The 11,884-nt window shown below is 54.7% G+C and overlaps 1 protein-coding gene across 1 annotated transcript in view; it reads right to left on the reverse strand.

The window, feature by feature from the left end:
- RBM19 (RNA binding motif protein 19) overlaps positions 1–11,558 on the reverse strand; it is a 50,623-nt gene extending 39,065 nt beyond the window's left edge. The window contains exons 1-18 of the mRNA XM_042031115.1: positions 11,441–11,558; positions 10,587–10,769; positions 10,012–10,143; positions 9,758–9,796; positions 9,060–9,264; positions 7,837–8,096; positions 7,294–7,362; positions 6,965–7,043; positions 6,197–6,268; positions 5,430–5,630; positions 4,716–4,846; positions 4,242–4,363; positions 3,410–3,506; positions 2,867–2,977; positions 2,197–2,397; positions 1,674–1,791; positions 1,294–1,439; positions 271–331 (exon numbers count right to left, since the gene is read on the reverse strand). Of these exons, the coding sequence (XP_041887049.1) occupies positions 271–331; positions 1,294–1,439; positions 1,674–1,791; positions 2,197–2,397; positions 2,867–2,977; positions 3,410–3,506; positions 4,242–4,363; positions 4,716–4,846; positions 5,430–5,630; positions 6,197–6,268; positions 6,965–7,043; positions 7,294–7,362; positions 7,837–8,096; positions 9,060–9,264; positions 9,758–9,796; positions 10,012–10,143; positions 10,587–10,769; positions 11,441–11,476 (2,263 nt within the window). The 5' untranslated portion in view covers positions 11,477–11,558. The remainder of the gene's footprint in view (positions 1–270; positions 332–1,293; positions 1,440–1,673; positions 1,792–2,196; positions 2,398–2,866; positions 2,978–3,409; positions 3,507–4,241; positions 4,364–4,715; positions 4,847–5,429; positions 5,631–6,196; positions 6,269–6,964; positions 7,044–7,293; positions 7,363–7,836; positions 8,097–9,059; positions 9,265–9,757; positions 9,797–10,011; positions 10,144–10,586; positions 10,770–11,440) is intronic.
- Positions 11,559–11,884: the final 326 nt, after the last annotated feature.

The raw sequence follows: 11,884 nt of genomic DNA on the forward strand, positions 1-11,884 counted from the left end.
CCCTGCTCTCTGCTGTGATCCTGGAGGAGTTTGGCTTCTCCATCTCAAGAGCCACATCTCCACAAATCCCACAATTGAGCTTAACCTGCCAGGCCGAACCCTGGGGTAAGGTTTGGCTTGCACCCATTTTGACAGGAACACTTCTGGGAGCATGGAGGATTTTGCCAGCAGGAACACAAATGCTCAGCCAGATGAATGCTGAAGCAACGCCACACCTGAGCCTTCAGCAACCAGCCGAGGGAAGGAATTGAACAGCAGCATCTAGAGTACCTGCTTTGTCTTTCTTCTTGGATATTGTGCAGCTCTTCAGGGCTCCCACTTTGGAAAACATCTGCAAGGAATTTGAACACGTGACTCAGTTCCCTTTGTCACAGGCTTTCAACTCAACTGACAGCGTGGCCCTCTTCCCCCCAGCACACACCTGACAGGCAGTGCAGCTGAGCCTTTTCCCATTAAATTATTTCTGTACAAATACACACACAGAGTTTTAAAGATACCAAGACACACGTTCCCAGAAATCCTCCACCATTCCCCAGAACCAGCGCAGAGATCTGAGATGCCTCTGCAGGAACACTCTGGATTATGAGATGCCCTCAGCCAGGTAGAGACCTTGAAGGTGGGCAACTCCTGTGATGTCCCTAGAACACAGCTCTTCCCAAAAGTGGGGGCTAGAGGGGAGCAAACTATTTATTTGACTCTGTTGTAAAGCCAGAAAAAGAGGGGACAAGTCCCAGCCCTCCTCTGGACAGTCACTTGTCCACAGCTGGACCAGAGCCTCTACAGAGTCCCACAGGTCCAGGATTCTCAGGCCACGGGATGTGGCATTTTACACAGCTACAAGAAGTGCCAGAGATGGGAAATTCCAGCTGCTTTTCCTTATTTTGGTGTTAACACCCCACACTGGGGTCTGCCACGCTCCCTCCCAAGTGCTCTGCTGAGGTGAAGCAGCACAAGGCAGCTCAATGTCAGCAGGAGCTGAGGTGAAAAGCACGTTCTGAAATCACCGTTTGTGGATCCCCTGCCTCACACACGGAGCAGCGGCAGAGCTGCAGCAGGGCCTGTCCCAAGGAGGAGCTTTACAGAAAACACGGGAAATCAGGAATGTTGGAAGACTTCTTACTGCCTCCACCTGTCTCTAGGTGGAATTAAACCCCACCAAAACAGTTCCAGATGCATTTGTCTTAACTGACACCTGGAGTGATGCTCCCAGTCCAACCCAGTGCTCTCTCATCTCCCACCAGGTCACACTGGCTGCAGCCAAACTCCTTTAAACACCGTGTCCTTATTTCTCACCTCCTTCAGGGTGTCTTCTGTGGTGGCAAAGTTCAGGTTTTTGATGAACAAGGTACACCCAGGAATATTTTCTTCTTCCTCCTCCTCTTCTTCCTCCTCCTCCTCTTCCCTCGCTGCTGCTTCCTCTGAGTCTTTTACAGCTTCACCTGAAACAAGAAGAATAAACCCAACTTTGTAAGATGTAACAAAGCCAAACTTTGGGGGAGCTGCCCACTGAAATTTTGGGGGAGCCCCTGGGATGGGGAGAAAGGTGGGGTTCTTAGGGAGGGCAGAGCAGTCCTCACAGCAGGAAGTCACCCAGACAAAACATATCCTGGGCCTTAGCACAACAGCTGAGAAACACAGACAGAGACCCCCAGCACGTCAGCCAAAGTTCTTACCTGCTCCCAGTCCTGCTCCATCCTCCTCTTCTGCAACCCCAGCTTTTTTTTTCTGAGGGGCTGGGCTGAGGAAAACACCCATGGGAGCCCACTCCAGATACAACGGCACAGAATGGAACTGGGAAGAGAAGACAGGAGAGAAATGAGCAGTGAAGGGCAAGGCCTGGAGGAAAAACTCTGCTCTCAGCACCATTTTCACCTCGGAAATGGGAAACAGCAGTGGAATAGCTGAGCAACCTTTTCAGCTGCCCAAACTCTGTCACAAAAGGATCCAGCCTCACACACACCACAGCCTGCCACGGGTCACTGCTGGATGGTGAAGGGGAAAAGAAACCCTCCAGCTGGGTCACAGCCCCCTTCTCCAGCATCCTCTGCAGGCTGAGCCCTGCTCAGCAGCACCCTAAATCCAAAGGGCAAAGGTGGAGCATCAGTGGCTCTGGGATAACACTTCCGACACTCCCTGTGCCCCTCGGGCTCAGGGCAGCCCTTCTGCAGCTTCCCACCTCACCAGGCAGTGCCCCACCTTGGAGTAGGCTAGCCTGGTAAAGGCTTGCTTGGCCTCTGTTGGCTCCAGGAACTCCACGATGGCCGTGATCCCTCCCTCCGGCAGCAGCACCCGGCCCAGGTCGCCGTGCTTGCCAAAGACCTCCTCCAGCTCCGCGGCGCTCGTGCCCGCCGGGAGGTTCTTCACCAGGATCACCGTCCTGCTCCTCTCTCCAGCAGCCTGACACAGCCAGCAGGGAAAGAAAGGGAATATGGGATGTAAAAGAACAAACCCAGCAATCTTCTAACAGGAGATTTCAGATCCAACATGCTGTGCTCTCCCTCTGTCACCCCTTTCCAGGATCCAAAAGGGCCAACAGCCATTTAGAAAACACTCCCTGTGAGATGCACATCCCAGTTCCACAGATGCTCATGGACGGAGGTTTCAGCTGCAGACCCACCCTGGTGTGGGCACAGGGCTCCTTCCCTGCCTCCAGCAAGCTGACCAGCACCCTAAAGCCATCATATCATGGATTTCACCCATCCCGAGGGCAGCTGCATTTTCAAATGGATACAACAACTCCTAACTCATCAGGGATGGGTCAATCCTGCAGCATGCTGAGGATTTAATTACCAATTTCCAAGAGAGCTGGGAACAGCAGGACTAGAAGAGGCAGATGCCCACTGATGCCTCCAGCCGGGCCTCTCACCTGGCTGAAGGAATCCAGGCTGACTCCATTTTCCACGAGGAAGCGGCGGATTTCCTGGACCAGCTCTGTTTCTCCCAGAGCCACTCTCACTGCCATGCTGTCTTTACTCTCCTGCAGGCAAGAATTCAGTCACCTGCTGCTCCCAGAAGCACATGATGCAAAGGGAACGTGGCAGGCAGCTGGAGGGTAAAATGCTCCAGCTCCTCTGGAGCTGCTGGAAGTTTTGCTGTGGGAATCCAAACGCATCCCAAAGAAAAACGAAGGTTCCAGGAAGGATCTGAGCTTTTGGGTGTAAATTCCCACCAACCTGTAGTTATGTAGGAATGTGAAATTCAGGCACAGGAAAGCAGAGAGGGAAGGAAGGCTGGGGACCAGGGGGTCAATGGGCTCAGACCCCACAGAGGAGCTGCAGCACCACAGCCTGTGCGGTGCTCACGGATGCACCGAAGCTTTTGCTGCACAAGACCAGGAAGGCCCTGGCCACAAAGAAACAGGCAGGGAAGCGATGTCCCACCCCAGCTGGTCCGTCAGAACCCAACTTACAGCATCCAGCACGTGGCTTTTGGGAGCGTTGTACCTCTGAGCCATGGCATCAGCCACGGCGCTGGTCCCCACAAACAGCGTGTTCCAGTTGTGGGAGCTGCCAAAGAAAACACAGCCAGCTCAGTCCTGCAGCCCTTTCTGCTGCTGGGGCCTCTCTGGGCAATGGCCCCGGGAAAAAGTGGCTCTGAGCACCACCGTGAGCAGGCAGGGTGAAGAGGGAGGGAAAGGAGGGTGGAACATCCTTAGGGAAGGGACAGGATGAGGGAGATACAACTGCAGAGCAAAGAGAAAGCAGTGCAGGCAGCTGAGCTCTGCTTCCCCAGAGCTGACCAGTCACAGCTCTGCAGCTGCAGTTCAGGTGCTGGCTCAGAGGAACACACCTTTCCAACTGGTCTCCTAAACCCACAAACCCCCTGCGAGCAAGGTTGCACCCTTTTCCCTTCGAGACAGAAAGTATCAGATACTTCTTTCAAACTGACTTGTCACACAGCAAGAAAAAGTGGCTACAAGCTCTAGAAATACAGGTGGCCAAGCAGAGGAGAAAGGCCCAACTGACCTGAAACCATCCCCCTGAAGAATTACAGGATCAGGCTAACTTTTATTAGAGAAGGAACTCCTACACACACAAAGCCATTCAAGCCCTGTTGCTCCCAGTTTCCGCTGCTCACTGAACTACTGCAGCTCCTTGGGCAGAGGAGTCAGGGAGGCAAGAGAGGAAGGAAACAGAGCTGCCCAGCAAATGCTTTATCGACTTTGGGAATCTCTGCAGCCCCTGTGAAGACCCCAGATGCATTCCTGCCACATCCTGCGAATCTGGCAGCTTGTGCCCTACCTGGCACTGCTGGCTTTGTCCTTGGCCTCCTTGCGCTTTTTGTAGGAGGAAGAATCTTCTGCATCTCCATCTTCCACTTTTTCCTTTCTGATCGTGGAGGGTAAGAGATGCATCATTCTGCCCTGCAAGACAGGAAGGAGAGATCCAGCAGCTCTGGAATAATCCACAGATGTCCACAAACTAAGCAGAGCGGAGGAAGTTTCCTGGAACCTTTCCTACTCAGAGAGCCTTGGCCAAAGGAGGGAATTTTCCTTCCCAAAGGAGACACAACTGCAAGGCCAAGTGGCCACACAGTGTGAGACACTCAGGGTTTTGGTGTCTGCAGAGCTGTTCCAACCAAGCCACTCTACCCAAGGAACCTGCAGGAGAGCCTGAACCTTTTTAACAAAGCCCAGAAGAGAACTCAGCCACATTCCCAGCAAACATTCCCGCCAGCTGCAGTCCAAAGCTCAGGAAAAGCATCAGCTGCTGTACCTGGAACACCTGCCCATCCAGCTCTGCCAGGGCCTTCACAGCATGCTCAGGGATCATGTAGGTGATGAAAGCAAATCCTTTGGGTTTCTTGGTCAGTTTGTCTATGGGGAAGTGGATCTCCGAGAGGGGTCCTGCAGGAGGCAAGGCCTTGGTGGTCACAGATGGCCCTGCCCAGCCCTGAACTGGCACCACCCAGACACAACCAGGGCTGAGGGGAGCCAGGGAGGGCAGAGCAGCTCCGGGTGAGTGGTGAGCCACCAGCCTGGGCCAGGAGCTGCAGAGGGACAAGGTGGGCCCAGCACAAGCACCCCAAGTCCAGGTGTGGCAGCTCGTGGGCTCTGACAGGTGACACAAACCAGGCAAGCTCTGAGCATTTACCTTCAGTCAGGGATAAAGACTCCACAGCCTCACCCTCTCTGCCCCAGGACACCAAGATAACCTTAAATGTGTTTAATTTGGAGGTAGAAGAGGGAAACTTCAAACTTCCACTTGACATTCCAAACCTGGGGTGTATCTCAAGGATTCACCTCTGACCTGCAGGAAGCCTCCTGCCAAGCAGGCTCACGTTACCACACCAGGCAATAAAGATGATGGGAGCTGGGCCATGTCCAAGAGATGTGGGACACGGAGCTGTCCATTCCCACCCAGCAGGAAAACCTCAGGACAAAGGAAAGATGTTGCCCTGCAAGTTCCAGTCCCACAGCCAACACTCACCATACTTTGAAAAGATCTTCTCCAAGTCCTCCTCAGTGCTGGTGAAAGGCAGATTCCTGACAAAGAGTCTTCCTGATTCAGCCAAGTCCTCTTCTTCCTCATCGTCCCTCAGCCTCCTTTGCCAGGGCTGGCTACCAGGTGTGGCTGGAACAGTTTCTTTTGGGGCGTTCCTGCACCGGGAAACCTCCACACAGCGCCCACCTGAGCCCCAAACACACACAGAGGGACGCTGGATGCTGCCCTAGGCCATGGGCAAACAACATAAAATGTGCAAAGAGCCCAGGTTTAGAGCAGTGACACAATTACAGCCCCACAGGCTCTGAGCAGGACTCCGAAGGGGGAGGTGGGGGCTGCAGGAGCCAGTCTTCAGAAAAGCCAGGGTGCCAACAACAGCCCCCTTTCCTTCCAGAGCCCCAGCCTAGTCCAGGCAGCCATCCCCATTCTGCACACAGTACTTGCAAACAGCCTCTCCAAGGGCTAGGCCAAGCCCAGGGCTCCAGCACAGCCACGCAGCGCTGTCTCTACAAAGCTGGACTCACACAGGACTGTTCTGATACCGATGAGAAGCACCCCGAGCACACGGCCGAACATGAGGGCCCCGCAGCACCGCTCCCATCACAGGCCCGGGTTTATCCCATGTGGGCTAAGGCCAGGAACAACCCTCCCATCTGCCTGGAAAAACTCCCATCACAGGAGCTCCTTGTGCAGGGAACACTCGAGCAGCTGAGCTCCCGCAGCCGCAGCGAGCAGGAACAAACAGCCCTTACCCAGGAATTCTTTTTTCCGCTTCAAGGCCCTTTGCATTTCTGCTTCACTCTTCAAGTCAACAAAGATGTAACCTTGGAGGAAGGGAAGGTTCAGCTGAGCACCATGTGGGGAACACACACAGCCACTAATTGGGTAATTATGGGTGAATTGGGCTTGCTTGAGTATAGATTCCTATAGATAAAGCATTCAGCTCCCATGAAGAGTTTCAACCCAGCCTGGAAATGGCCATGTCAGACTGGAAGGCTGCCTTTTCAAAGCTTATTCTCTGCACACAAATCTAAAAAGCCTGACTTAGCAGCTGGAGGAGGCTTTCACAGGTGCCTCCCAGAGCAAACAGAAGCTGCATCCGTTGTTGGACTGTTAAAGGGAAAGAGCACAGCAAAGCTGCTGCACACCCAGCCCATCAGGAGACCCAAAGGCTGCCCTGCAGCCCACAAACACAAATCAGCACAGTGCCCTGCTCTGCTGCAGCTATCCCAGAGGAACAGGCTTTTCCTTGGCATGCGTTGGGGTGTTTAGAAAAGGCCTGGATGCAGATCAATAAAAAAAGGCTCCTGCTGCTACTCCTAAGGGAGCACAGCCAACATTACTGTGCCCAGGGCATCCTGTGGGCAGCAAGTAGGGCAGGAGAGCTGCAAAGTCACAGAAAGGTCTGGAAGAACCAGGCCATGAGCCAGGGATTTGGAACTACAGACTAAAAGAGCAGAGGGGTGATCGAGAGGTCCCTTAACTCTCAGATCCAACCCCCCTCCACACACAGCTCTTACCCGAATTCTTCCCCTGGGTCTCTTTCCCCATCCTGATTGCCACTGGCTTCAGAGGGAAGAAGAATTCCCGAATTTTTTGCTGCAGGAAGAATTAGAGTTGGTTGGCTAATTTCTCAGATACAGGAAGCAGCAAGTTGCAGACTTTGGTTTTTCTCTATGAAACACCCTGTGCAACAAACAGATCTCTGCACAAGGACAGTCCAAAAGCTCCCCTGACCACCCACACAACCCTCAAACAGTGAAAGTGAAAAGTTTCTGCAAAAGTCTTGCAGAGTTACACTCTGAGACCCCCCCTGAGCCTCCCTCCCCAGCTGGGAAACCAAACTTGCCTCGGTGATGTTCGAGGGGGCCCCACGCAGCTTCACTGTGAACCGAGTGCTGGCTGCCCCTGAGCTGCCCTGAGGAGGGGAAAAAAAGGGGGGAAAAGGCTGAATGAAGGAACAAAAATCACAGCACAACCAGCTGGGCTTGTCCAACAAACAGGAGGCTCTAGAGTGGGAGAGGTTATCAAGAACTTCTGGCAACCATGTGGGGCAGGAGGTGCCTGCTGAAGGTGCAAGGTTCAGCTGGGAGTGTCAAACCCTGGCACCAAAAACTGAGTTCTGGGGGACAGCATTTCCTGCAGACAGGGAAAAAAGCCTCTGGAAAGGGCACTGGCAGCACTTAGCTGGAAGTGCCCCATCTCTGGGAATTTAGTCAGCCCTGAGGAGATTCAGCAAAATTTTTAAATGGGTCACACCAAGAATGCCAGGAAAGCTGGTACCTAGTGGGCCCTGCAGCCTTCCCAGGCTTCAGCCCATCCCTGCAGGGGCTGACAGACACCTGCTATCATAAAGCTGCTGCTTTAGGACAGAAGCCTAGTTCAGCTGTACCTCCAGTGTGGATCCTTTCTTCTTCTTCTTCTTCCCCATGGGTGTTTCTTGCTCTGTTTGTTGGGCTTTTGCCTTCCCCCTTTTCTCTGGGTGGGTTTCTTCAATGCCCGAATCCTCCTCAGTCCCACTTTCCTCCTCCTCGCTCTCTGCTTCTTCCTCTGCACTGGATGAGGAGGAAGAATCCTCCACCACTTTAGATTTCAGGTAGTCCATATCTGAGAGCTCTTTGCTGGTAGCTGCCTTCTTCCCTCCTTTCTTTCCTGACAGAGAGGAGAGATCAGAGAAGTTTTTTCACACAGACACTGCTGCTGCTTTCCCCCCAGGCCAGGAAAAAGCTGAGAACTGCCACAATCATGACCATCACCTCCCTCTCCTCTACCTTTTCCACAGGAAGGGCTTGAGAACAGCAGAGCAATTTCATCTCGGCACTTCCAGACTGACAGTCTGGACTTCCAAAGCAACAGCTCACATATAAAACACGTTAGAAAGGGGTTTGAGGTACTGCAGGACAAACTGTTTTGTCAAAATTTTAACTAAATACCCCCAGCAGGCCTCAGAGAAGGGTTTCAAGTGTTTAGTTTGGACACGATCTCAGCTGCATTTGAGTGACCCAAAGAGATGAGGGGCAGCAGGGAAAACACCACTCACTCCACCAGAGCAGCCCAAGGCAATCCCTTGGGCAGGGAGGGAGAAAAGCTCCAATCCCACACCCAGCGCTGCTGCAGGGACACTGGATGCTAAAACACACACAGAGCCCGGACTTCTGAGTCCTCAGGATTAACCCTCTACTCCAGCTCTCCTCGCAGGAGCCAAGATCCTGAGCCCTGTCCCTTCCCATCAACCCTGCCAGTCCCAGATTCCAGAAACGTGCACCCAAGGCAGAGCAGACAGGTTCCCAGACACCCACCCACAGCTTCCTAAAGCAACAGAAACCACACCCAGCCCTGCAAAGCCTGGAGGTAAAGTGTCTGCAGGCAGGAAAGTACTTCAGGAAAGCTGCAGATGCTTGTCCTGGTACTCTTCCCCAAGGACACAGGGAAGGCACAAATGCCACCCCCTAATATCAGCCACTGCATTTCCCACACTTCCCCGAATTTGGGGAAACAACCACACACCCCCAGCACGCAGAAAGGTGAGGCCCCACCCTCCTGGTGAGGCTGAGCCCAATCCTGTCACAGTCACCGTGACCAAGACAAGCAGAGGGTGGCAGCTCCCTCGGGTACCTTTGATGTCCTCCTCATCTTCAGACGGCCCATCCCCACCCTCACTCAGCTCCTCAGACTCATCTGAATCGAAGTTGAGGTAATCAGCTGCTGCTGGCTTTCCCTTCTTGGGCTCCTCTGCCAGAGTGTCATTAGCCCACGTGGCCACCTGGGACCGCTTCTGGTGAACCACCAAGAACTCCTGGAACCTTTTATCTTCTTGCAGCTGTGAAAGACAAAAAGCAGACAAGCTGTGAAGGGAGACTCACAGTGAGCCTGAAATCCAAGACAACACCTCATTTCCAGCAGGGTAAAACCAAAAATCTCTTAAGGGGAGCTCAGTTTACACTGACAAGGAGATTAAAGTGTTCTCAAGGGGTCTCATTCCTACTCTTTTTTTATAATTGGTGTTTAGAAAGTACTTTGAAGAGGAAAACAAAACAATAAAAAGAGAAAAAAGCCCCAGACAAGTCAAATGTGACAGAACTCACATGTGGGTAAGCCCCAGAACTGCTGAAACAGAACTGACCTGGATGCAGTGCGTGGTCACACAGGAAGAGGTGACCATTAAAAAACTGCACCCCAGTGTTGGGGTTGTTAAAATGACTTTTTACAGCAGAACTGGGCTGTCCCAGCCTGAATCCCCAGCATGGGAAGTAGGACAGGAAGGAACTACTCAGCAGCAAGAATGCAGGGACTGCAACCCAACCTCAACTCACCTCCTTTAAGTTACCCACTGGATCCTTCTTCTTTTTATCCTTGGGGAAAAAAAAGCCCAGAAAGGTTCATTAGAAGCACAGGCAATGCCAGGTCACCCAAGAGCACAGCAAGCAGAGATCCTAAGGCACCAAGGAGCAGCACCAGGACTCCAGCACTTGCTGTGGCAGCTGCTCTGTTCCGTTCTCCCCAGCCCAGGCCACCCTTCTCTGTCACAGACACACAGCAGAGCCTCCAGGGATCAGGCAGGACTCACCTTCTTTGTGCCTGCAGGAGCTGCACTTGCCAAGGGCTTCTCGGGCTGCTTTTCTGAGGCAGGGGCCTTCTGAGAGTGCTTGCTCCAGGCTTTGGGCTTTGTAGGGTCACCAAAAGACTTGCACAGCTCCACCTGGAAGGAGTCAGGACTGTAATTAAACACATGGTCACCAGTCCATGCTGTAACTGCTGGGTAACTCCACTCTGTTACAGCCCTGATGGGATGGAGACTCTGCTGGAGCAACTTTTTACACACCTTGGTTTTAAAGGCACAGAGCTGCACAAGCAATCACCGTGGGAAAGCTCAGAGAGGACACTCACAGAACCCCAGGATGGGCTGGGCTGGAAGGGGCCTTAAAGTTCCACCCCAGCCATGGCAGGGACACCTCCCACTGTCCCAGGCTGCTCCCAGCCCCAGTGTCCAGCCTGGCCTTGGGCACTGCCAGGGATCCAGGGGCAGCCCCAGCTGCTCTGGGCACCCTGTGCCAGGGCCTGCCCACCCTCCCAGGGAACAATTCCTTCCCAATACCCCATTCCTTAAGAATCTCAGGAAGATATTTTCAGAGATCAGCTCACTGTGACTCTGGAAGTGTCTACGAAGCTTTTGTTGAAGTGGTTCAGGGCCGCCTGAGCTTCGTCTTCAGACTTGTAGCCAATGAAGCCGAATTTCCGGAACCTGCCATCCTTGGTGTACTTCAGGCAGCAGTCAGTGAGTGTGCCAAAGGCAGCAAACAGCTTCCTGAAGCGGTCCTGCTTCATCTGGGAGAGGAGAGAAGACAGCAGGAAGGGAAGTCAGCCCTGGAACTGACACAGAGATGCTCTGTGGACAAGTCCAAACCAAAATATTCTCCCTCAGAGGCTGTAGGAACCACGGTGTGTCACAGCAACAGTGATAAAAATGCCTCCGTCAGCCACCAAACCCCTTGATCTCCCCCCCGAACCCACTGCGTGGGAGTGGGGAACAGGGCGGGGTCCCGCCGGCACAGCAGCACCGAGAGCACAGCACCGACCCCAGACAGCGAGCGGGGAACAGCGACCACAGCGAGAGCCACTGCCCACCCTGAGGGGCTGCCACCTGCCCAGCCCATGCCCTCCCTGCTGCTTCCTGCACCCCAGGGCACCTTCCTGACTCCTCTAGGAGCTCTCCCACCGTCCCCTCCCCGAGGTGACCCCCCGTGTTCCCCATCCCAGGACCACGACTCCTTATCCCCTCCTGGCGCCTTCCCCGGGACATCTCGCTGCTCCCCCTCCAAAACCTCATCCTCCCGCCACTTCAAAGCTTCTCTCCCGGGGGGTCTCCCCGCTCTCCCCAGCACACTCTCCCGTCCCTGCCCTGCATCCCACTTCCCCCCGCAGCGCCCGTCAGACCCACCCTAGGCCCTGCACACCCCTCCCCACCGGCCGACCCCGCCACCGCGCCGCTGCCTCACCCCGTTGGGGAGATTCTTCACGATAAGCCGCGACATGACTGCGACAGACGCCGCGGAGGGAGCGTTCAGCGCCGCGCACGCCGCGCCGCGGGCGCCGCCATCTTTCCCGGGTCACGTGGGCTGTGCGCGTCAGCGCGCATGCGCCAGCGGACCCGGATGTTGGGCCTTAGCAACCGCCCCGTAGCAACGGGGCCTGCAGGGGCGGGGGTCGCGGGAGCATCACCGGGACACCGGGGACAGGGACCGGCGGGGAGGGGAGGAGGGGCAGAACGAGGAGGGGCTGAGCACCCCTGGATTTCCCCGAGAGGCGCAGCTGCAGCTCCCCGGCCCGTCCGCGCTGCTCGGCGGGGCCGCAGGAGGGAGCTCCGCGCCCGCCGCTCCCGGCTCCGGGCGGCCGCGGAGCCAAAGTCCCTCGGGAAATGTCGGGTTTGCGACGGGGGGATG

This window comes from Corvus kubaryi, unplaced genomic scaffold (assembly GCF_017639235.1).
Source record: "Corvus kubaryi isolate FWS band 111438036 unplaced genomic scaffold, C.kubaryi_AGA036_p1.0 37337, whole genome shotgun sequence".
Taxonomy (NCBI): Eukaryota; Metazoa; Chordata; class Aves; order Passeriformes; family Corvidae; genus Corvus; species Corvus kubaryi.